We start from the raw sequence: 24,729 nt of genomic DNA on the forward strand, positions 1-24,729 counted from the left end.
GAAACGATCGGGCGGCCGGGTGCTCAGCGCAGCGCACTGTCCCACCAGTGCAGCAGTGTAGTGGGCAGCACAGGTAGAATGATACTCTCCGCAGCAGAGGATAGCCCTGGCTTCCACCTGAAATCAAGCCCCCCTGGCTTCACTGGTGTGGGCCACAACCCGCAGGGATGCAGGAAGCGACTCTTGGCTCTGCAGACCCCTCCACCTGGCGTGGACCTACTGTATAGCTTCAGGTGGGTAACTTAAGAGGCTTTTATATTATGGGTGCTTATGTGTGTGAGTGTTTACTCCTATCAGTATTTGTTTGCGTGTTTTTTGGTTTTTTTCTGTGGGCCTGTGTGTGTTTTTTCCTATCTGTGCCTATGTCTGTGTTTTGTTTTTTTATGGGGTCCTGTGTGTGTGTTTTTTTTCTATGTGTGCCTGTGTGTGTGTGTATTTTTTCCTATCAGGGCCTGTGTGTGTGTGTTTGTTTTCATATCTGTGCCTATGTGTCTGTTTTTTCATACAAAGCTTATGGGTTTTATTATTTTCCTGTGGCAGCCCCTGTGGAAATTGAAAGGTACAGACCATAACTTAAATACACATGGTTCACACTGCGGAGCGAGCTTTGGGGCTGACCAGCTCTTTTGAGTGGCAGCTCCCCTTTCCGGCACGCGTAGCAGTGCACCCTCGAGTGAACATTTAATCTGCTTAAATTGCCATACTCCCACGTCAAAATTCCCAGTTCAACCATTGTATAAATAAATAAATTATATATATATATATATATATATATATATATATATATATATATATATATAATTGCATAGAAACCGGCAGCCACAGGTATCACTCAGAGCAGCTGTGGTATCCTCCAAACCCTTTCAGGGTATATATAATTTATCTATATTATTTACTTTTTCTCATCACTGTTCCCTGTTTATGTGAATTTTTTAAAATTAATATTTAATCCCATATTGCATATTGTTTTGTTCTACTTGAAAACAGACATGTTTTTCTCTTCTTTTCTTTTTACTTTGTGCTGATCATATGTTTCATGTTGAATAACTCAGCTACTTCTTTGGAAATTGTTTTCTATCCTTAGCTTGTTGGCAGATTCATTTAGACCGTGTTCATTTTCAATATATTTACTTTAGGCCATGGAACTATATAGTCAAACCAAGTACACCCAAGATATAATTTCCCCTCTCTCTAAGCACATGTGGTTGAGCTAGGCAGAAAGTACCGTCAACCATATTGGGATATTCAAGCTTGGAAATTGAATGTAAAAGGCAACTGTGTACTCCAAAAACTATGCTTGATATTACAAGACATTTTTAGGTGCGTTTGACTAAGGCAGGGTTGGGGAACCTTTTTTCTACCAAGGGCCATTTGGATATTTATAAAATGGTTCGAGGACCATACAAAAATTATCAACTTAAAAATGAGCCCGCCCCCAGTAGTTATATCCCAGTAGTTATGCCCCCAGTATATATATATGCACCTTAGTGGTACTGTTTGCGCGCGCCCAAAAAATGGGTGCCCCCAATAGTGCAGTGCCAGATACACACATGCCCCCAGTAGTGCACTGCCAGATACACATATGCTGCCACAGTGCCAGATACACATTGCCCCGCAGTGCCAGATACACATTGCCCCGCAGTGCCAGATACACATTGCCCCGCAGTGCCAGATACACATATGCCGCCACAGTGCCAGATACACATTGCCCCGCAGTGCCAGATGCACATTGCCCCACTGTGCCCCCCCTACCCGCTCTCCGCTGCTCACCGCTGATGTTGCTGCTGTGTGAGTGGAGGAGAGCGCAGCGAGCGCCTCTCCTGCCCTTCAATGCTCAAGTGAAACCCAGTCTCCGGCGGCGGGTATCTCAAATGAGGCACTGGTTCGTTAGCCAATCAGGAGCTGGGGCTGCCGGTCCGCGAGCTCTGATTGGCTAACAAACCAATGAGATTCACCCCGCCGCCGCCACCAAAGACCGGAGTACGGCATCACTGAGCACATTGAGGGGCAGGAGAGGCTGCAGCTGCTCCCCTCACATAGCAGCTGTTGCAGCACTGGCCGCCGGGCCGGATAAAGAGGCTGTGCAAGCCTGAACCGGCCCGTGGGCCTGACGTTCCCCACCCCTGGACTAAGGTCATAGCATTAATTCTTCACACTGAGGTCACATAAGAGAGCTGTAGTGAATTGGGTGGAGCTAGAACCAATCTGAAGCCAATTGGAGCAGTTAGCACTAACGACAGGAAAGAGTATTTCAACTTCGCCAACTTCTTTGGGGTCGATTCAATTCGGCAACAGTTGAATATCGCCGGGAAATAGCTCCCGACGCTATTCAATTCAGCTCCAGTTAAGTCGGCGATGGCCTGTTCTCGCCGACTTAACAGGTAGTTTTGTCGGGAGAACGGGCATTCTCCGCCTTAACTACCCGCGGCGATGCTGATTCCCGACAGAATCAGCCTCGCGCCGGCCGCGCGGCAGCTTTTTTGTCAGGTCTCTTCTCTCATCCACCGGGGATGAGAGAAGAATTCCCGACAATTGAGGGTCAGTCGTCGCTGTATTGAATAGCACCGGGAGCAAACTCCCGGCGCTATTCAACTGTTGCCGAATTGAATCGACCCCATTGTGTCCAAGTATAGGCAAGTTTGACATGGGCCCAAGTATGTTATCAGTGAGAGCATCCAAAAGTTAGCGACACACAGTAGTGATGTGATTGTGTCAGAAATCCAGATTCTTGTAATAGAATAAAACATTTTTTGGAACTACCGTATATGCTTTTTTTATTTTCTACTTCCAATTAATTAATATTTGATATTAACATTTATCTGCCTTTCTTCACATATAGAAACATGTGACAACTACAGGAGAGGTTAACCCAGCTACTCACGGAATGTCACTCCCCATTGGTGAGAGGCTGTCAGCCAAGGTATGTCTACAGTTGGCCAGATCTGCTTTGTACCACGTTTATTGTTCCCTCATTTGTATCCGAGTATCCAGACAGATATGTTGCACCACAACAAAATTACCTGCAGGAAATCTTAGTTATGGTCATTTGAGTGCAAATGTAGAGTGGCCCCTAGCAACCAAGCAGCAATTCAATGATTGAATAAAGTTATTTAATGAAATTCAAAGGCCTGATTATTTGTCTCCAATACGTAATCCATTTTGTTGATGATTGGACTGGACCTATATGAACGGAGTGTTGTGATTAAAATGGATTTTCTAGTATCTGCTTATGGCACATGCTACTTTCCACTGTAGACTGCGTTGAGTCATAGAAATGATGGCGGCACCCACAGTAAGCAGGGAATGGGAAGAACTTATTCTGGAACAGATGTCATGCAGAGTATATACAGTGATTCACAAATGTTTCTCTTATGTCCTAGTGGATACTGGGATCTTGTACTTTAGTACCATGGGGTATAGATTGGGTCCACTGGAGCCTGGCACTTTAAAACTTTTAGTGTGTGTATGTGTGTGCTGGCTCCTCCCCTCTATGCCCCTCCTTCCAGACTCCGTTTAGAAAAATGTTGCCAAGGCACATCGGATGCTCTTCTCTGGAGCTCCAGAGATTTTTCTTTAAATTTAGTTTATTATTTTCAGGTATCTCTGCTTGGCAAACAGACCACCTGCTTTGTGGGACTTAGAGGAGGGACCGAACCAACCTCCTGAGGGTTAATGGTTCGTAATCCCAGCTGACAGGGCACTGAGCTCCTGAGGTACTGATCACACATCGTTAGTATGTGTGACCACGCCAGCAGCTAGCCGCCACCCTCTAGCAGATGCTGAAGACCCAGGTGCGGTGAGTGTTACAGCGGGGTCCCGGTTAGCGGGTCCCCGGTGCAGTTTGGCGGCAGGTCACGGGGTGGGGACGGGCCCAGAGCTACGGTGCCCACCGCGGATGAACTGGCTCTGGGCTATTGCTCCACAGTGCTCACTGTCTCAAGCCTTGTGTGTACTGTTAAAGATACATTTACTTGTGTTTCTTGTTAAACGTGGCCAGTATAAACTGTAGGGTTCGCGCGCAATTACAAGGGGCAGGGCTTCCCGAAGCGGGATCTGCGGCGGGGAAAGCGCCATTTCCTGCTGCTGCGGATCTGACAGGCTGCATACACGCTGCTCCTCCAGGACTCACGCTGTCACAGGCTGTACAACTGGTACAAGGGGGTCATAGGAAGGGGGGGGGGGGGGTGGCACGCCAGCGGTAGCGCCGCTGCACTGTTGTCAGGTCATACACATACTTTAACACATTGAGCTGCTGTGTTCTGTGTGCTGGTCTCCGCTCCTCGGTGACACTCCAGGGGCTCTCTAGGGTCTGTGTGGAGGTGTTGGGACAGTGGGCTGCGCTGTATTACCATTGTGAAGGATGTCTGTGGACATGGTTATGTGTGCTGCTTGCAACTCTATTCCGTCTTCTGCGGGGTCATTTATGTGTGAGCAATGTTCCTTATCTCCACAGGGACACAGTTCACAAGCACCTGACAGGTTGGATAGTTTTAAAAGCATGATTCAGAATGTAAATTCAGAATTATCTGCAGCTAAAAGAGTGAGGCAGGTGTTAAAACACTCCATTGATTGTGTGGCTAAAGCAGCAGATACCAAGAAGGCTTCTCAGCCCCCTCTAGTGGCTTCACATAAAAACACTCACTGCCACAGGTTCTCCTGTCTGATTCTGATCAGCCAGATGTGGATGATGATGATATGGACGAGGACAGCTCTCTGTCCCCTGGGGTGGAAGCTCTCATTTTTGCTGTAAGAGAGGTCCTCCACATACTGGTTCAGGAGGTGGAGCCAGATGAGGAGTTATAGTTTAATGTTAGACCCAAGAGTTCAGCTACCTTTCTGGTGTCTAAAGAGGTAAACTCCCTGCCCAGGGAGGCTTGGTTAAACCTTGATAAAAAATGTAAAATTCCTCAGTGGTTTTTTATCTACCTTTCCCCTTCCAGCTGAGGACAGGAAGGTCTGGGAACCCCCCCCCCCCCCCCCCCCCCTTCATCGTTCGATACATCTGTATCCAGACTGTCTAAGAAATTGGTACTGCCTGTTCCTGGGGCTATATCACTGAAGGGGCCAGCTGACCGTAAAATTGAAACAACGTTAAGGCGATTTATACGGCAGCAGGCACAGCACAACGCCCCACAATAGTTTGCGGGTGGATCTCCAGGGCGGTTGTCAAGTGGTCTGATAATGTTATTGATGGTTTAGACTCTCTACCCCGGGATGATGTCATTACTCTGCTGCAACATATACAAGATGCTGCAAATTTTATATGCGAGGCTATTAAAGAGTTGTGTAAGATAAATGGCCGCGCTACTGCTATGGCTGTTTCGGCGCGCAGACCTCTGTGGTTACGTCAGTGGTCGGCTGACGCTGATTCCAAAAAGGTTGTGGAAAATCTTCCCTTTACATGTGATGCCTTATTTGGAGACTAATTAAATAAATGGATCTCCCAAGCAACTGCAAGTAAGTCTACCTATCTGTCGCCTGCTGCGCCACCTGCTAGACGTTCTTACACCGGACCATCCTTGCAGTCCTTTCGTGTGGCAAGCTGCAGGGCAGGGTCCGAGGGGTCTCCACCACTTCCAGAGGATCGCTAAGCCTTCTGCGTGACGGTTGGCCCCAGCAGCAAGGCGACTTTCAGGTAGGGGCTCGCCTTCACACTTCGCCCACGTGTGGGCGGAGTCCTACCGGGATCCTTGGGCGAGTGACCTCATTTCCCACGGATACCGGCTGGAATTTCAAGCACTACCTCCTCACCGGTTTTTCAAGTCGGGCTTACCAGCTTTACCCGCAGAAAAAGTTATCTTGCAAGAGGCTATTCAAAAACTTTTTCTGACAGGGGTGGTAATTCCTGTACCTCCTCCGTTATGCAACAGGGGTTTTTACTCCAGTCTCTTTGTCATTCCCAAACCAGATGGTTCGGTGCACCCCATCTTGAACCCGAAGTCTTTAAACCCGTATCTGCGGGTGTTCAAATTTAAAAATGTAGTCCCTGCGGGCGGTGGTATCCGCTCTGGAGGAGTGGGGAATTCCTGGTGTCTGTGGATGTCAAGGATGCTTACCTACACATTCCCATGTGGCCCCCTTATCAGGCTTTCCTCAGGTTTGCCATGTTGGACGACCATTTCCAGTTTCAGGCTCTACCCTTTGGATTATCCACACCTCTGAGGATCTTCACCAAGGTCATGGTGGAGATGATGCTCCAACTGTGCATTATAGGAGTGGACATAGCCCCCTATTTGGATGATTTCCTAATAAAGGCTGATATCCAGGGAGCGTCTACTACACAGCATCGATCTGACTACTCGCCTACTTACGGATCATGGGTGGATCCAAAATTTTCAGAAATCTCACCTGGAACCGACCCAACGTCTTCAGTTCCTGGGAATGATTCTGGATACGGTATCTCAAAAGGTGTTTCTCCCGATGGACAAGGCCTTGACTAATCCAGGCTGTGGTCCGTTTGGTACTCGGTCCTTGCAGGGTGTCCATACATCTTTGCATCCGATTACTGTGCAAGATGGTGGCTGCGTATGAGGTAATCCAATACGGCAGGTTTCATGCCCGACCATTTCAACTGGATCTGCTAGACAAATGGTTGGGTTCTCACCTTCATATGCATCAGGAAGTGTCCCTATCTCCGAAAGCCCGGATTTCTCTATTCTGGTGGCTTCAAATTCCTCACCTGGTATAGGGCAGAAGTTTCAGTATCCACTCGTGAATTCTACTGACAACGGATGCCAGTCTCCAGGGTTGGGGAGCGGTGACCCAAGGGGCTCAGTTCTAGTGGTTATGGTCAGTTCAGGAATCCGCTTTGCCGATAAACATCCTGGAACTCAGGGCAATTTACAATGCTCTTCTGCAAGCTTCTCATCTCCTGAAAGATCAGGCGATCCAGGTTCAATCGGACAACGCCACGGCAGTGGCGTACATAAACCAACAAGGGGGAACAAGAAGCAGAGCGGTAATGCGAGAAGTGTCAAGAGTTATGGTCTGGGCAGAGGCCAACGCAAGGGCCATCTAAGCCATATTCATTCCAAGAGTGGACAACTGGGAAGCAGACTTGCTCAGCAGGCACGACCTCCATCTGGGGGAATGGGGCCTACATCCCCAGGTGTTTCAATGGTTAATTCACCGGTGGGGCTGTCCGCAGATAGATCTGATGGCTTCTCGTCTCAACAAGAAGCTTTGCCATTACTGTTCCAGAACGAGGGATCCACAGGCTGTAGCAGTGAATGCGCTGACATCACCGTGGATGTACCAGTTTGTGTAAAAAGGCTAAGAAGGGAAAGTGTTCAGGCAATTCTAATTGCCCCGGATTGGCGTGGTTCTCTGACTTACTAACCATGACTCTGGAGGATCCATGGCCTCTACCGCTCCAAGACGATCTTCTTCAGCAAGGGCCGTTCGTCTGTTCAGACTTACAGTGGCTACGTTTGAAACAATATAACCCACCAAAATCTAACTCTCTCTGCACATGTTATATCTACCCCCCTGTGCAGTGCACATGGTTTTGCCCATTAGAGAATCAATTTGCTGCTGCGATCAGGTCTGAATTAGGCCCTTAGTCCAGTGCCCATTACCAAAAGAGGCCATTACTCAAAACATATTGTTCAGAGTTTTGCATGAATGGCTGCTTAACAAACTATTGAGGGCCGCACACAAAATATTTAGAATTTATAATATCCAGCAATATTATTGTCATGGCATTTGTTGTATTTTCACACACATTTTCTACACTGCTGGTAGATTTTGATAAAGGTGGTGCTTCTGTCACCCCTCAATTCATCATAGTACAGAAAGCAATGTCACTCATTCGGAATAGCATTGAAATGTGGCCACAGAGGGTCAAATCAACACGACAAGCTTTGTGTGTTTCCAGATTCACTCTGACTTTTTATTCCATGTATAAGTGGTTATATAAGGTGTTATTTCTTATATGATCTTAATTTGCTCATACGTCAGCAAACTTAAAACATGACATATACATTAGAAAAATCACAGCAGTAGAGTGCAGTATTGGCTAACTTATTAATATTGGGTACGTTATTTAACTAGCAAACTAAACACATTTTTCTAAAAAGTATAACATGCTAATTGACGGAGTCATTATTTATAGTCTACAGAGATATATCCACTGGCCTTGAATATGATATATTTGACAATGAATGGCTATAAAATATAATGAGTCTGCGTTCTTCACAATCTGTCTTATCGTTCTAGCTAGTCACAATAAAGCATACTATATGAAAAGGATTTTTTTTTAACCTTCCGTAGACAGAAGACTTTTCTCAGGCTGGATCCACAGGATTATCCACAGGATAACATTGGGATATTCTCGAGCGACAGCGAAAATGACACCAACACGGTCACGAGCTTTCCGGCCTCCCAGGATGCATTGGGGCCTCCACTATATAGTCCCGCCCACTGACTCAGTCAGATCAGTTTTTTGCTTGGTGCGGCAGGAAGCCGCATGGTCACAGGGCTGCTCTGAAAGCAGCCTCAAGTTTTCATTACTTTATTTTTATAGACTTACTATAATGTTTTTTTAGAGCAACTTCTCTTAACAGCGTCTTTAACGCATATTAGAAAGAGTCGCTCCAACAACTCCCCACCGGGTCGCAACAACGCTTACCTTCGGGTATCAGTGCTGTCTCGACGGGCGTCTGTGTCGGATGTTCTAGCAGGTCCAGCAGACGTAACCAGGCTGTGGCCGCAGCATGGGGAGACGGTGAGTCTATGGACTTCCTCTTACTAGAGGGGTCAGGACACAGCTACATTGATTTGGTGGAGACTACAAACAGTGTGTTGATGCGCCGAACATCTCGAGTGTGACAGCGCTACGCTCCGGGGATCATAGGCGCCAGGACTAGGTAGAGGCCGCAATCCTGGGAGTTTAAGTCAACGGGGGGATTCAGACGCTCTCCTGGCCGTCCCTCCTCCGAGTTCATAGCCAGTTCCCACGTGTCTCTCGTTTCATGAACTGAATGACCTCACTTCCGGCTCAGACGCTACCACGAGGGTACTCGGTCGCAGCTTAGACGCTGCGGTTGTGTACACTGGAGATAAAATCTGCCAGACCGAGTTGCAGGCCTTAGCGTCTGCATACACGTGGAAGTCGCTCAGCGTCCGTGTCTGTTGGTGAGCGTCCGTGTCCGTTATCAGTTACCAAGAGCGGCAGTGTACACCAGTAGCGTCTGAATCCACTCATCGTCTTACGAGCGTATTTGCTTGGATATGGAAGTGTGGTGAGTCTCCCTGTATCCCGCTCTCCGGAGGCAGGGTATACAGTACTAAAAATTCCTTCTACTTTTTAGTATGCATTGTTAATTTTTAGTACCTATCGCATATGAGACCTGTATATTACTGTGTTTTCTATTATTGTGTTATGTTGAAAAAAAGAGCCAGTTAAAACAGAAGTACAATTTTCCTACTTATGTATAAGTTGTTATGGAGGTTGTTTTCTCATATGACAATGTCTAATGCTTTAACATGTGACTGACTGCTAGTATGTGTGCTGACTTTTCTGTGTAATGTCAGTCCTGTTCTGACCCTCAAATCAGGTGCACTGTGGTCAGATCTCACCTCTATATACTGACATATAGGGTGTTTTTCAGTCACAAAATTGTGTAGTCAATAACAGATTATTACCATGTCTGTGAGCGGCAAAAGTGATGAGGAGAATTTATCAAGCACTCCTATAGCCCTAACATGCTTATCTTGTAAGTCAGGGGTAATTGATATGAATCAATTGGTCACTTATGAGGGTTTGTGTGCAAACTGTTTCGCTTTTCAGCGAAGTAAAAGACAGGAGTTGGTTCAACCACCAACAGAGCCACCATGGAATATGTTCGCAAAGACTCTGTCTTCTATAGCGGACAAGTTAACTACAGTAGCACCACCTCAGGGGTTAGGTTACACTATGAACCCATACATGCAGCTCCCTTCCTACGGCTTGGTTCCAGTAGCCTCTACAAGCAACCAAGAGACAGTTAAGACTAAGACAGATACGTCTATGTGGCAGACTACACAAGATGATACATCGGACGATGAGACAATAGATTCGACTCCGTATGATGATCAGTCGCAGAGTTTTAGTTCAGATGATGTAGCTGAACTTATTAATGCTGTGAAAGCTGTTCTCTCGTTGGAAGAGCCAGCCAAGACAGTGTTAAAATCTAAAGCACCTGTATTTAAACGAACAAAATCAGTGAAAGCTGAATTCCCAGCGTCAGATGAGCTGACAGAAATGATGGATGAGTCTTGGGCAGCGCCCAGTAAAAAGTATAAGATTCCTAAGAGATGGGATTCTTATTATCCATTTCCAGCTGTGGATTGTTCGAAAAGAGAAGTTCCTCCAAAAGTAGATGCACATGTTCTGCGACTCGTGCATAAATCTGCTTTACCACTGTCATCTACCTCACTAAATGATGTCACAGACAGAAGGGTAGATAGCCTTTTGAAAAATATTTTTTCTCTAGTAGGAGCAGTGGTAAGACCTGCTATGGCTTCGGCCTGGGTAGCAAAGGCAATGGGCGAATGGATAGAGGAACTAGAGAATTACATCCCTTCTCCTACTAGAGAGCAAGAGGATCGTTTTTGCCGTTTAAGACAATCTGCCCAGTATGTGGAAGAAGCAGCAATTGATGTAGGTACAGTTGCTTCTAAAGCTTCAGCCTTGACCGTAGTCGCTCGTCGAGCAATTTGGCTACGTACCTGGAAGGTAGATGCGGAATCCAAGAAAGAATTGGAAGCATTGCTTTTTGTGGGTAATACAGGTTGAGTATCCCTTATCCAAAATGCTTGGGACCAGCAGTATTTTAGATACCGGATTTTTCCGTATTTTGGAATAATTGCATAAAATAATGAGAAATCATGGTGATGGGACCTAAGTCTAAGCACAGAATGTATTTGTTTCATATACACCTTATATACACAGCCTGAAGGTCAATTTAGCCAATATTTTTAATAACTTTGTGCATTAAACAAAGTGTGTGTACATTCACACAATTCATTTATGTTTCATATACACCTTATACACACAGCCTGAAGGCCATTTAATACAATATTTTTAATAACTTTGTGTATTAAACAAAGTTTGTTTACATTGTGCCATCAGAAAACAAAGATTTCACTATCTCACTCAAAAAATTCTGTATTTCGGAATATTCCGTATTTCGGAATATTTGGATATGGGATACTCAACCTGTATATTATTTGGAAAACATTTATCGGATATCCTAGAATCAGAGGCTGAATCGAAAAAGGTCAGATTTCCGGCTACCTATAACCCTAAGTCCAAGGGTTTAAAATTTCGCTCTTTTCGTTGGCAAAGCAAAGCGAAAGCAAAAGAGGAGCCTAAACAACCCCGGTTTAAATCCAGGGGTAGGAAGCAGTGGGCTAGCAAAAAGCCAGCTTCCAAACCTGAACAGAAACCCTCAGCCTGAAGAGACAGGCCTCCGCCTGGAGGATTCCAGGGTTGGGAGCCGACTCCTTCAATTTGCACACATATGGCAACAGTCAACAGCAGATGCCTGGGTGCAGAAGGTAGTATCTCAGGGGTATGGGTTCCCATTCAGGAGGCAGCCTCCTCAAAGATTTTTTTGCACCAGCCCGTCTCGTATAGAGTCGAAGGCCAATGCCCTGCAAGAAGCAGTCCAAAAATTACTACAGTCAGGTGTGATTGTCCCAGTACCTCCATCACAAAAGGGACAGGGGTATTACTCCAATCTATTTCTAATCCAGAAACCAAATGGGTCATATCGACCAATTCTAAATCTGAAAATGTTGAACAAATACATATGGATCCCGAAGTTCCACATGGAGACATTACGCTCCATAATGTTGGCTATGGAACCGGGAGATTACATGGTATCTCTGGATGTACGGGATGCTAACCTACATGTGCCTATAGCACTGTCACATCAGTGTTACCTAAGGTTTTCCATCCTCCAGGAACATTTCCAGTTTCAAGCTCTGCCTTTCGGGCTAGCTACAGCACCCAGGGTGTTTACCAAGATCATGGTGGTTATGGCAGCTTGTCTGCGCAAGCAGGGGATAAGAATATTCCCATACCTCGACGACCTGTTAATCTTAGCACAGTCGCAAGATTTACTGTTGAGCCATCTTCAACAGACGATAGTTTGTTTACAGAGACATGGGTGGCTCATAAATTGGGAGAAGTCGTCCCTGAATCCGTCACAGCGGATGGTTCATTTGGGGGCCATATTGGATTCAGACCTACAGAAAGTTCTCTTACCAGAGAAAAAGATAGTCAAGGTGCAGGTCATGGCTCAGGAAGCGTTGCAAGCCCAGACAATGTCAGTCCATGCAGCAATGCGACTGTTGGGTCTGATGGTATCAACCTTCGACATGGTGGAATATGCGCAATTCCACTCCAGACCATTGCAGCACCTTATTCTGACCAAATGGAACGGAAATCATCAGACGATAAAGAAACAGATGATAAAGATTCCAGTGAATGTAAAAAGGTCTCTAGCGTGGTGGCTACAGACAGACCATTTAAACAAGGGGAGAACCTTTTGGATAAGAGAGTGGCAAGTCCTGACAACAGATGCCAGCCTGCAGGGCTGGGGGGCGGTACTCGGAAGCCTATGGTTCCAAGGAAAATGGACCGCAAGGGAAAGTCGCCTGCAGATAAATCTGTTGGAGATAAGGGCCGTTTACTTTGCTCTAGTTCAGGCAAAGGACAATCTACAAGGAAGACCAGTCCAGATCCGCTCAGACAATGCGACGGCAGTAGCATACCTCAATCATCAAGGAGGAACTCACAGCAAGAGTCTGATGGAGGAAGTAACTCCCATTCTAAAATGGGCGGAACTCCATCTCCCGGCATTGTCAGCAGTATTTGTCCCGGGTGTACTAAATTGGGAAGCGGATTTTCTCAGTCGGCACACCATTCAGGAAACCGAATGGGCACTACACCCAGAAGTATTTCAGACACTGGTGAACAGATGGGGTCTACCGGAGGTAGACCTTATGGCGTCTCGTCTAAACAACAAGGTTCCGAGGTACGGATCAAGAACAAGGTTCTGAGGTACGGATCATTCTACTGACAGTGCGTTCCTGGTAGACGCACTGTCAGTAGAATGGAGGTTTCAGCTGGCATATCTGTTCCCTCCGATATCTCTGTTACCCAGAGTTGTGAGAAAGATAAAACAGGCAAAAGGAGCAATTATTCTAATAGCTCCAGCTTGGCCAAGAAGGCATTGGTACACAGATCTGTTGAGAATGTCCGTGGAAGCACCGATACTGCTCCCTCGACGTCCAGATCTGTTAATGCAGGGTCCTTGTTATCACAGTCATCTGGATCGCCTATCTTTGACGGCGTGGCTGTTGAAACCTCTATCTTAGAGGCTAAAGGATTTTCGAAACAAGTAATCCAAACCATGCTTAGAGCAAGAAAGCCTTCTTCGGCCCGTGTGTATCATAGAATATGGCAAGCCTATATTCACTGGTGTACTGGAAAAAATTATAATCCAAGATCTTTTAAAGCAGCTAGGATTTTGGATTTCCTTCAGGCAGGATTGGATAAAGGGTTGAAAATTGCTTCCTTGAGGGTGCAAGTCTCGGCGTTGACTGTATGGTTTCAGCAGAAGATTGCTGATTTACAGGATGTACGTACATTTTTCCAAGGAGTAGTACATATTCAACCTCCATTTATTCCTCCTGCAGCTCCCTGGGATTTGAATTTAGTTCTTAAATTTCTCCGGGGTCCTTTGTTTGAACCACTTGAGAGAGCAGATCTAAAGTGGTTAACGGTTAAAGTTCTTTTTTTACTGGCAATGGCGTCAGCCAGAAGAGTGTCAGATTTAGGAGCATTATCATGTAAGTCTCCTTTCCTACGTTTTTTTTCCAGACAGAGCAGTTATCAGAACGAGATCTAGCTATCTTCCAAAGGTGGTATCATAGTTTCACCTAAATGAAGAAATTGTAGTCCCAGCTTTTCAGATATTGGGACTATCTGCGGGAGAAGCGTCGCTGGACGTGGTCCGGGCTTTAAGAATCTACATAGATCGTACTAGTGCCATCAGGAAAATAGATTCTCTCTTCATCCTCTACGGATTCCATAGAAGAGGATGGCCTGCTAGTAAACAGACGCTGGCGAGATGGCTCCGAATGGTAATATCAGAAGCTTATTCTCATGCAGATCTCCCTATTCCGGCTAATGTCTCTGCACACTCTACACGTAAGGTAGGTCCTTCTTGGGCAGCACAACAGGGTGCTTCAGCAGAACAGATATGTAGGGCAGCCACATGGTCTTCCATAAACACATTCATTAGACATTATGCCTTGGATACTTTTGCCTCTCATGATGCAGACTTCGGGCGAAAGGTCCTCCTGTGCAATCAGGAGCGTCCCCACCACTAAAATGGCTTTGGGAATCCCAATGTTATCCTGTGGATAATCCTGTGGACCCAGCCAGAGAAATATACGTTATGGTAAGAACTTACCGTTGATAACGTGATTTCTCTTATGTCCACAGGTATCCACAGGGATCCCACCCTGACGCATCTGATTTGAGGATCTAGACAATCACTAAAACCTCTTCCTTCTTGTATGGAAGGGTGTGCATGTGTGTTCTTATCGCCTGTACAGGTCTCTGCCTAATGTTCCTGCCTAAAATCGCTGTGGAAAGAACTGATCTGACTGAGTCAGTGGGCGGGACTATATAGTGGAGGCCCCAATGCATCCTGGGAGGCCAGAAAGCTCGTGACCGTGTTGGTGCCATTTTCGCTGTCGCTCGACAATATCCCAATGTTATCCTGTGGATACCTCTGGACATAAGAGAAATCACGTTATCAACGGTAAGTTCTTACCATAACGTATATTTTTGTATGCCTGTTTCTGTTCAATTGAACAATAAAAGGGAGTCATGTTCGTTAAGACACTGGTTTTTACTCTATCATTTTACACCCTTCCGACATTCAGTGCAGGGAGAGAGTACTCTTGGCACTCTTGTGCCTCTCTGTGGGGAGATGCAAGCGCAACAAAGCTCGTTGCGCGCTCGGTGGCTCGCTACAGGTTCTATTCCCATTCTATGGGATTCGTCCCGATTCACCGACCTGACTGGATCCGCCATCGATGATCCGCGCTCCATCAGGGAAATTCTTTGTGTTAAAAATCCTTGAGTTTCGTCTGGAATCTGTAGACTGTTGTGTTCCAGACAGTCTGAAATAACAGCATAGATAAGATGATCAGTTTTTGTTTTTACACCAGAAATGTGACCAATGGGCTTTCTTCACTATTTAAAGCCCACCCAAACCTATCCTGTTCCTGGACCACTTGTAGCAGGAAAATGTAAAACATGAGCCCATTCAACACAACTGAAGTATCTTTCCACATGGAGTATCCTTCCACTTACGTTTATGCCCCATGCACAGAAGGGGGGCGGGCGCTGTCTGTAGAATCTCGTCCCCAAACATGGCTGAAGAGGAACATGCATTCCTCTAATGTAGTGAACTAGAAAAATATTATTTGTTGATTTTTAAATATGATTTTTATGAATCAATCAAAAACTGAAAGCTCTTATAGCACGTGATCCAATCACGATCCCAAAATAAAACTTTGGGGATATATTAACAACAGTAAGAGCAGTTTTTTTGTTGTTTTTTTTTTTTTTCCAAAAATTTGAAATACTGGCTTTTTGAGAGAAATCCTACATTTTGTTTTTGAAATGTTTTTATTTGTATCGAAACATACTGCTGTCTTATATATAACATGGAAGGCCATAAAAAGGTTTAAAATTGAACCTTGCCCAACTCTCTAGCTAAGGGGGTAATTCAGATCTGCTCGCTGGGCTGCAGGGGGAGTGTATTTTCGCTGTGCAAGCGTGCGAACGCATGTGTAGCAGAGCTGCACAAACTGATTTTGTTCAGTCTTTGCGCAGCCCAGGACTTACTCAGCCGCTGCGAACACATCAGCCTGTTCGGGACCAGATTTGACGTCAGACACCCTCCCTTCAAATGCTTGGACATGCCTGCGTTTTTCCAGACACTCCCTGAAAATGGTCAGTTGCCACCCACAAACGCCCTCTTCCTGTCACTCTCCATGCGAACGCCCGTGCGAATGGGTCCTTCGCACAAACCCGCCGCTGACCGGCAATCCCCTCTGCAGCAATCCATCACACCTGCGCATTGCGGTGCAAACGCATGCGCAGTTTGGATCTGATCGCCCGCTTTGCGAAAACGCACAGCAGCAATCAGATCTGAATTACCTCCTAAATTAGATGAGCTGCAAATACAATTTTAAAAAACTTTAATATCGCATTTTTAATTTAAAAAAATTGCAACTTTAAAGGCATATAACTTCAAAACCGTTGAACATATCAGCCTAAGATTTGGGGGTTTTATTTACACCCATGGCAGTATTTTATTATTCCAAATTTTATCACAATCTGAAATGGTCAGTCTAAAAACTGTATTGAGTTGGTATGGAATAACCCCATATATTATTGTAAGTATGCTCCAAGACTGCAGACGTAGAGAACTGAGCTGCCCTTAAGTCATATTTATCAGAATCGGATTTATTGGCCAGGTGTACTCGCGTACACTAGGAATTTTTTGTGGCACAATGCATTGCCAAGCAGCAACATGAAGGGGGTTGGAATACGTAGCATAAGAAGGGGGAAGAACGTAGCATACATTACAAACATTACACTTATGAGTTCATACTGAACATTGCATCTGTACATTAGACTCAACATATTAGACATATTATACATGTAACGAAAAACGAAGGTTGCTTGGCAGAGCAGCACCGAGGCAGCCATCTGCGGTGCCATCTTGAACTCATTTATAATGTTATGTTACCCAAAAATTATAATGGGTTCATGAGCAGAGTTATTAATAATAATAATTTAATTTATATAGCACTCTTTCTCCAAACAGTACTCAAGGCGTTTTAGAGACATCAAATCTATAAACATAATACAAAAGATTAATACAGCAATACACAGGCCACACAGACATAAAAATGAAAACCTAGAATGCATAGAGTAATCATAATGCAGGATTTGTGTTGGCATTTTGGGTAATAACTTCCATGGGTTGTGTATTCCACCCTCACAGGTTACCAGTTGCGGCAGCCATCTTGGGCACACTGTGTAGGATTACCCTGGGTGGAATAGTCCACCCCTAGCAGAGATGACACGAAAAGGGGGTGATTGCAGTGTCCTAACATTCAGAGTAGGGTACCAACAAAACTGTCAGGTCCATGTATTTTCATCTCATCCACAAGTGTAGCAGATGAGGTAGCCATGTTGGGCGCACTATTTATTTATTATAAATGCGGTGGTATAATTTGATAGCGTGGACTCCCCTCTTTCATATGCAGCGGTGCAAGTATGCGGGTACGGCGTACCCTTAAGAATTTCGCCGTGGGTACGCCGTACCCACCGCCGTACTGACGGGCCGCCGCTTGCTACCGCTGATGTGAGGGGAGGAGAGCGCAGCCTGCGCCTTTCCTGCCCTCAGTGTCTTCGTTCAAATCAGCGCCGCCCGTGAGCCAATCAGAGCTCGCGGAGCTTTGATTGGCTCACGGATCGGCGCTGAATATTGAACTCACCCGCCGGAGACTGAGGGGAAGGAGAGGCGCAGGCTGCGCTCTCCTCCCCTCACACACGAAAGACAACACAACAGCAGCAGCGGTGAGCTGGGGAAGGGGGGGGGGGGGGAGGCAGCACTGTGGCGGGCAATGTATACCTGGCACTGTGGGGGGGCAATGTATACCTGGCACTGTGGGGGGGCAATGTATACCTGGCACTGTGGGGGGGCAATGTATACCTGGCACTGTGGGGGGCATTGTATACCTGGCACTGTGGGGGGCAATGTATACCTGGCACTGTGGGGGGCAATGTATATCTGGCACTGTGGGGGGCAATGTACATCTGGCACTGTGGGGGGCAATCGTATATCTGGCACTGTGGGGGGCAATCGTGTATCTGGCACTGTGGGGGGCAATCGTGTATCTGGCACTGTGGGGGGCAATCGTGTATCTGGCACTGTGGGGGGCAATCGTGTATCTGGCACTGTGGGGGGCATTCGTGTATCTGGCACTGTGGGGCAACGTGTATCTGGCACTGTGGGGCAACGTGTATCTGACACTGTGGGGGTCATATGTGTATCTGCCCCTCCCCCATATGTGTATCACGCCCACATTTTCATTGGCCACGCCCCATATGGCATTTGGCCACACCCATTTTTTGGCGCGCGCGCCTTCACCGCGCGCACACAGTACCTTTAAGACATTTTTTCTACTTGCACCACTGTTCATATGTGGGTGGCTCCACGTTTACAAATGTTGGCTGGGGATCACCAGACAATAGCTACTAGTGTGCCACATAATTTGAAAGAGGGGACTCTTCACTTTCAAATATGGGTGTCCACAAAGTGGCAGCTGTTATAATGGAGGGGATAAGTTATGTAGTGTTCTCCAATATACTGAAAACTTTTTTCTTTTTCTTTTTCATATTGTGGGTTGATACTGTCTGGTGTTCAAAAGTTATCCTTATACAATAAGTAATAATGGGCCCAGTTATTTGAAAGAGGGGATTGCTTTCTTTCTAACATGGGTGCTCTCTATCTAACATGGGTACCCCTTATTTGTTGCCATGTTGTATTCACCCATGTGTGGACTACATTATTTTTCTGTAGTACAAGGGGTTAATGTATGGTGATCAGTGTGATCATTAGACATTAGGTTTTATATGGGCACACTGTTTGAAACATAGAAAACCCCTCTTTAAAACGAGGGTACTCCATCTGTCTACATTATATGGGGGAATTAGGAACACCTAGACCCATCCAAACAGCGCTGACCAAAGTTCACCCTCAAGGCCATATGGTCATATATTATTGTAGTCATGCTCCAAGCTTGCAGACACATTGAACTTTTGCTGCATTTGCTATCCATATCACAAACTATTAAGTTTAGTAACCTTGTGACGAGCAGAGCTGACCAAGTCATTAAGCCCAAAGTGTGCCGAGCGAAGCATTTCACAAATTTGGGTAAAAAATATGTTTATAAACACATAATAACATTAAGAAACACAACTAACCCTTTGACCCTGTCAACCTTTTGACTGTCGACCTAATGACTGCCGACTTTTATACTGTCTATCTTCTGTATCACACGTGAGGTGAAGCTCATCGCTTTGCTAATCCTCTTTTCATTTATGTATAAATATAAAATATTTGTTGCTTCTGCAGCGGGGTATACTGTTTTCCACAGGGAAAACATTGGGGTGTAGAGATGGATCTTGATCCAGAGGCACCAACAGGCTAAAGCTTTAGACTGTCCCAGGATGCATTGCAGAGCCTCCTCTATATAACTCTCCCACCAGACACTGAGCTCAGTTGGTGCCTGCATAAGCAGGTCACTTAACGGTGGGCTGCGCAGGCAGACGCTCTCCTGGATCGCGTGGCTGCTACTAAGGGAGGAGGTAAGAGGGTAACCCAAGTGGGACCCGCCATTAAATCGCGTTCTGGTCGCAGTCTCCGGAGACGAACCGCAATGCTGGCGTGGACACTGTGGCTGTACAGGGACCCCACTATATCCACCAGGGCAGGGGAGCACAGGTCGGATAATACATTATCCATGTTTACTAAGGCTCCATAGTACCAGTTGGTGAGGACCAGCATAGGGGATAAGGTGCTTGACCTGTAGCCCCTCCCCCAGCTCCGGGCGCCATCTACTGCTGGTGTTCTTGCCCTGGAGCTGCCTCTCACACTCCCTCACTCCCTGACTGAGACGCTGGGCGCTATCTTCTCACAGTAGCTGCGACTGGTCCAGTGCAAATAATTATCTGCATTGTCACTGTGGCTGTGTGTGCCTGTATCTGCCGTGTGGATTTCACTTTCAGTGTATCCCAGCTGTATCTATCACTGTATTCTGTACCCTAGGACTAGGTGCGTCAGGGACTCATATATAGTGCTGTACAGTATTTACCATTAAGTGTCTTCTACAGTGTGTGCAGTCACATCATACCGGATTTATTCGCTGGTGTTGTGTACTGTGTACGCAGTCACATAGTACCAGATTTAGACGCTGGTGTTGTGCACTGTGTACGCTGTCACATACTAGAGGATTTATTCGCAGGTATTGTACTCTGTCTTGCTGTATGGTACTCATACGCTCTGCGGTTACATTCACTAAAATGTCTAACACAAAGGGCGGGAAATCCGCGGACGCTTCTGTATCATGCAGCGCATGCGCCAGGGATTTGCCTGAGGGGGAAGCTTTGAATGATGGGCTGTGTAATATGTGCCATACATCTACCAGTCAGTACGCTGCTCCTGTAGCCAATCAGGAGCCACCTTGGGCGGCGTTCTCAAATATGCTTAATACGCCTATGACGCACCTTACGCCCCCTATGGGACCTCCTGTGCCATTGCAGCCATATACTGTCCCTATGGTTAATCCGCCCTGGGCGGATACTCTGTCTGCACAGATACAACAATTGAATCAATCTTTGGTTAGACAAAAACCTACCCCACATCCCTCTGCGGTCAAGGGGTCATCTAAGCGGGCCGCCTCCTCCTCACAATCCACTAATATCTCAGGTGATACTTCTGATGAGGGTGGGGAGTATACTGTTCCGTCAGACACTGATACAGTCGCTTCTGACGAGGAAACTACAACGCAAGTTAATGTCCCTGACCGCGTGGAGGCTATTAAGCCGATTCTTCAAATCGATGATGATGTAGATCCCACTACTGCGTCTCAGAAACCTGATAAATGTAAACGTCAGAGGGTAACTAAAGTTCTCTTACCACATTCTGACCATTTGGTTGACATACGTCAGGAACCGTGGTATTCTCCAGGAAAGAAATTCTCCCTGTCTAAAAAGATGCTAGCTTGTTATCCTCTCTCCGCTGAGTTGTGTTACAAGTGGGAAAATCCACGCCGGTGGATTCCCATGTCACCTGTCTTGTGGTGTCATCTACTCTACCTGTCACCACTGTCACCTCACTGAAGGAACCGACAGATAAGCTTGTTGAAGGATGCCTGAAGTATATTTTCTCCCTTACAGGTGCTGTACATAGACCCACTATAGCAGCCTCCTGGGCAGCAAAAGGAATTGAAGCATGGGTTCAGGCAATAGAGGAAGAGCTGCCTCAGGATATATCTGACACTGCCAGACAATATCTGTCTCATATTGCCACCGCCTCTCACTACATTCAGGAGGTGTCCCCGGAGGCAGGTGGTGTGGCGGCCAAGGCGGCGACTACGTCTATCCTGGATCGCCGAATTCTGTGGTTGAGGTCATGGTAGGTGGACCTGGACTCCAAAAAGACCTTGGAGGTACTCACTTGAGACATCCTGTTTGGGGAAGATCTGTATAGGATTGTGACTGACTTAGCGGCTGCTAAGACTGCGTTTCTCCCAAATACTAATCCTTCTGCACAGAAGGCAAAGAGTACCACTTTTCGTTCCTTTGGACCTCAAGGGAAAGCAAAAGGTCAGGCATACCCGAGACAAGCTCGTGCTCCCAAAACCACTAAGCCCAAAGCAAAATAATCCTGGGCTTGCCCGTCAGCCTGCTTCCAAACAAGACAAGCATGCTGCATGACGGGGTGGGCCACCCCTTGAGGGATCTCAGGGTTGGAGGCCGACTACTGCAATTCACCCAGGTTTGGTTAACGCATGGGTGCGAGAGGTCGTCTCATGGGTACGCAGTCTCTTTCAAGAGACGTCTCCCTCGCCAGTTCCGAACGACGGTTATCCCTTCGGACCCCTTGAAGGTGCACGCTCTACACCTGGTTGTGCGTTCCCTCCTGGATACAGTAGTGGTAGTGCCGGTACCCCTGTCCTGCAGAAGTGGAATATACTACTCGACCCTGTTTCTTGTCCCGAAACCCAATGGGTCTTTCTGGCCTATACGCAACCTCAAATCACTGAACAAATTTGTGAGAGTGTCGAAGTTCCGTATGGAAATGCTGTGCTTGATTGTACTGGCCATGGAACTCGGAGATTATATGGTATCCCTGGATATACAAGATGCCTATTTGCATATACCTATTGCCATATTGCATCAGCAATATCTGCGGTTTGCTATTGGCAACCTTCATTATCCGTTCCAGGCTCTGCAGTTTGGACTGGCCACGGCCCCTTGGTTCTTCACCAAGGTTATGGCCGTGATGACGACTCATCTGCATCGTCAGGGAATCAGGATCCTGCCGTATCTGGACGACTTACTGATCCTGGCAAACTCCCAAGATGTCCTCCTCAGTCATCTACAACTGACTGTAAACTTCCTACAAGCCCATGGGTGGCTCGTCAACTGGAAGACGTCCTCGCTGGTCCCTGCTTGGAGCATGGTGCACCTGGGGGCACTGCTGGACACACACAGTCAAAGACTTCAGGACAGGAGAAGATGCTTCCTCTCTCGCTCAAGAGTGTTGATACACTCGGCGATGCAAGTACTAGGCCTTATGGTGTCGACGTTCGACATGATAGAGTACGCTCAATTTCATTCCCGCTCTCTACAGAGGTTAATCCTTTCCAAGTGGGATGGCCTGCCTCATCGGATCAGGTCTCAAATGTTCTCCTTGACTCCGAAGGTTCGTCTGTCACTGACCTGGTGTCTACAGGACCAGAAGTTGAGCAGGGGCCGTCCCTTCTGGATTCCCAACTGGGTCCTCCTGACTACTGACGCTAGTCTGAGGGGTTGGGGCACGGTGCTGGAGCAACACTTTCTCCAGGGTCGGTGGACCAGGTAGGTATCGCTCCTCCCGATAAACATTCTGGAATTGCGGGCAGTGTTCAATGCTTTGACTCTTGCCCTGCCTCTGATACGGAACAGGCCTGTTCAAGTACACTCAGACAACGCCACCACGGTGGCATACATAAACCATCAAGGCGGCACTCGAAGCCGCATGGCAATGATGGAAGTGTCATAAATCCTTAGTTGGGAGGAACGCTATCTGCCAGCAATATCGGCAGTGTTCATTCCTGGGATCCTCAACTGGGACTCAGTCGTCAGGACGTGCACGCCGGAGAGTGTGGAGTCTTCATCCAGAAGTCTTTCAACTCTTAGTTGACAAGTGGGGCATACCTCTGATCAAGAACAAGGGATCTTCAAGCAGCGTTCGTGGACGCACTGGCAATTCCATGGAACTTTCGGCTGCCCTACGTGTTCCCTCCAGTGTCACTCCTGCTCGGGGTACTACGGAAGTTCAAGCAAGAAGGAGGAATACTACTTCTTGTCGCTCCAGCGTGGCTGAGACGTCATTGGATCTCAGACCTGCAGGGTCTATCGATAGAGCATTCTCTTCTACTTCCTCAACATCCAGACCTCCTCGTTCAGGGCCCTTGTGTCTCTCCGGACCTGGCCAGACTGGCTTTGACGGCGTGGCTCTTGAAGCTTCACTCCTGAGGACCAATGGTTTCTCCGAAGCGGTTATCCAAACTAGGCTAAAGGCCCGCAAACCAGCTTCTGCACGGATTTATTATAGGGTCTGGAATTATTACTTTCACCTGGTGTACTGCTAAGAATTACGATGCTTTCAAGTTTAGAACTTCCAGATTTCTGCCTTTTCTGCAGCAAGGCCTGGGTTTAGGACTTCGTTTGGCCTCCCTCAAGGTTCACATATCTGCTTTGTCGGTGTGGTTTTAGAGAAAAATTGCGTCTATTCCTGACGTTCATACATTCACTCAGGGCATACTGCGGATTCAGCCTCCCTATGTCCCTCCATGGGATCTGTCTGTTGTCCTGAATGCCCTGCAAGAGTCTACGTTTGAACCTCTTGAGTCAGTGGACCTTAAATGGCTTATGGCTAAGGTCCTTTTCTTATTGGCTATTGTCTATGCCAGAAGGGTTTCGGACTTGGTCGCTTTGTCCTGTCGTCCGCCCTTTTTGATATTTCATCGTGATCGCGCAGTTCTCCGAACTCGTCCCGATTATTTGCCTAAGGTGGTGTCATCTTTTCACCTAAACCAAGAGATTGTGGTTCAGGCCTTCATCTCTTCTGACTTGTCCTTCAAAGAACGATGTTTGGATGTGGGAAGGGCTCTCCATGTTTCTCTAACAGGAGGCCATATTCCCTTGTTGTACTTTTTGGTTTCCACAAACGTGGCTGGCCTGCGAATAAGCAAACCTTGGCTAGATGGATTAGAATGGTGATTGCACAAGCTGGGCTACAGGATCCTGCTGCTATTAAGACCCATACTACTTGGTTTGTTGGACCTTCTTTGGCGGCCCATCGTGGCGCGTCCGCAGGACAATTGTGCAAGGCGGCTACGTGGTCTTCAGTGAACTCGTTCATTAGGATCTATGCCTTTGATACTTCCGCCTCCCAGGATGCTTCCTTGGGACGCCAGTTTCTCATACCCGCTAAGGTGCATCCCCTCCCTTGAGGAACTGCTTTAGGACATCCCCGATGTTTTCCCTGTGGAAACCAATGTAACCTGCTGCAGAAAAGGAGATTTATGGTAGACTTACCATGGTTAAATCTTTCTGCGAGGTACACTGGGTTCCACAGGGTGCCTACCCTGAAGCACTTAGCTTCTTTGGGTTTTTATGGCATTAGCCTCTAGTCCCTTCTCCTGTCGTGAGAACGTGGTTCTGTGTGACTAATATCTGCCTTCTCTTTTACCTGATTCTGCATTGGACTGGTTAACTAAAACTGAGCTCACAGTGCAGGGAGGCGGGGTTATATAGAGGAGGCCCACAATGCATCATGGGACAGCCTAAAGCTTTAAGCCTGTTGGTGC

At 46.8% G+C, this 24,729-nt stretch overlaps 1 protein-coding gene across 7 annotated transcripts in view; it reads left to right on the forward strand.

Moving 5' to 3' along the window:
- Nucleotides 1-24,729, forward strand: part of CSPP1 (centrosome and spindle pole associated protein 1) — a 295,997-nt gene that overhangs the window by 123,743 nt on the left and 147,525 nt on the right. For 6 of the 7 annotated variants that reach the window (XM_063923860.1, XM_063923857.1, XM_063923863.1 and 3 more), the window contains one exon: nucleotides 2,840-2,920. The exons of the other annotated variant lie outside the window; for it this stretch is intronic. In XM_063923860.1, the coding sequence (XP_063779930.1) occupies nucleotides 2,840-2,920 (81 nt within the window). The remainder of the gene's footprint in view (nucleotides 1-2,839; nucleotides 2,921-24,729) is intronic. 7 annotated transcript variants of the gene reach the window in all.

This window comes from Pseudophryne corroboree, chromosome 5 (genome assembly GCF_028390025.1).
Source record: "Pseudophryne corroboree isolate aPseCor3 chromosome 5, aPseCor3.hap2, whole genome shotgun sequence".
Lineage (NCBI taxonomy): Eukaryota > Metazoa > Chordata > Amphibia > Anura > Myobatrachidae > Pseudophryne > Pseudophryne corroboree.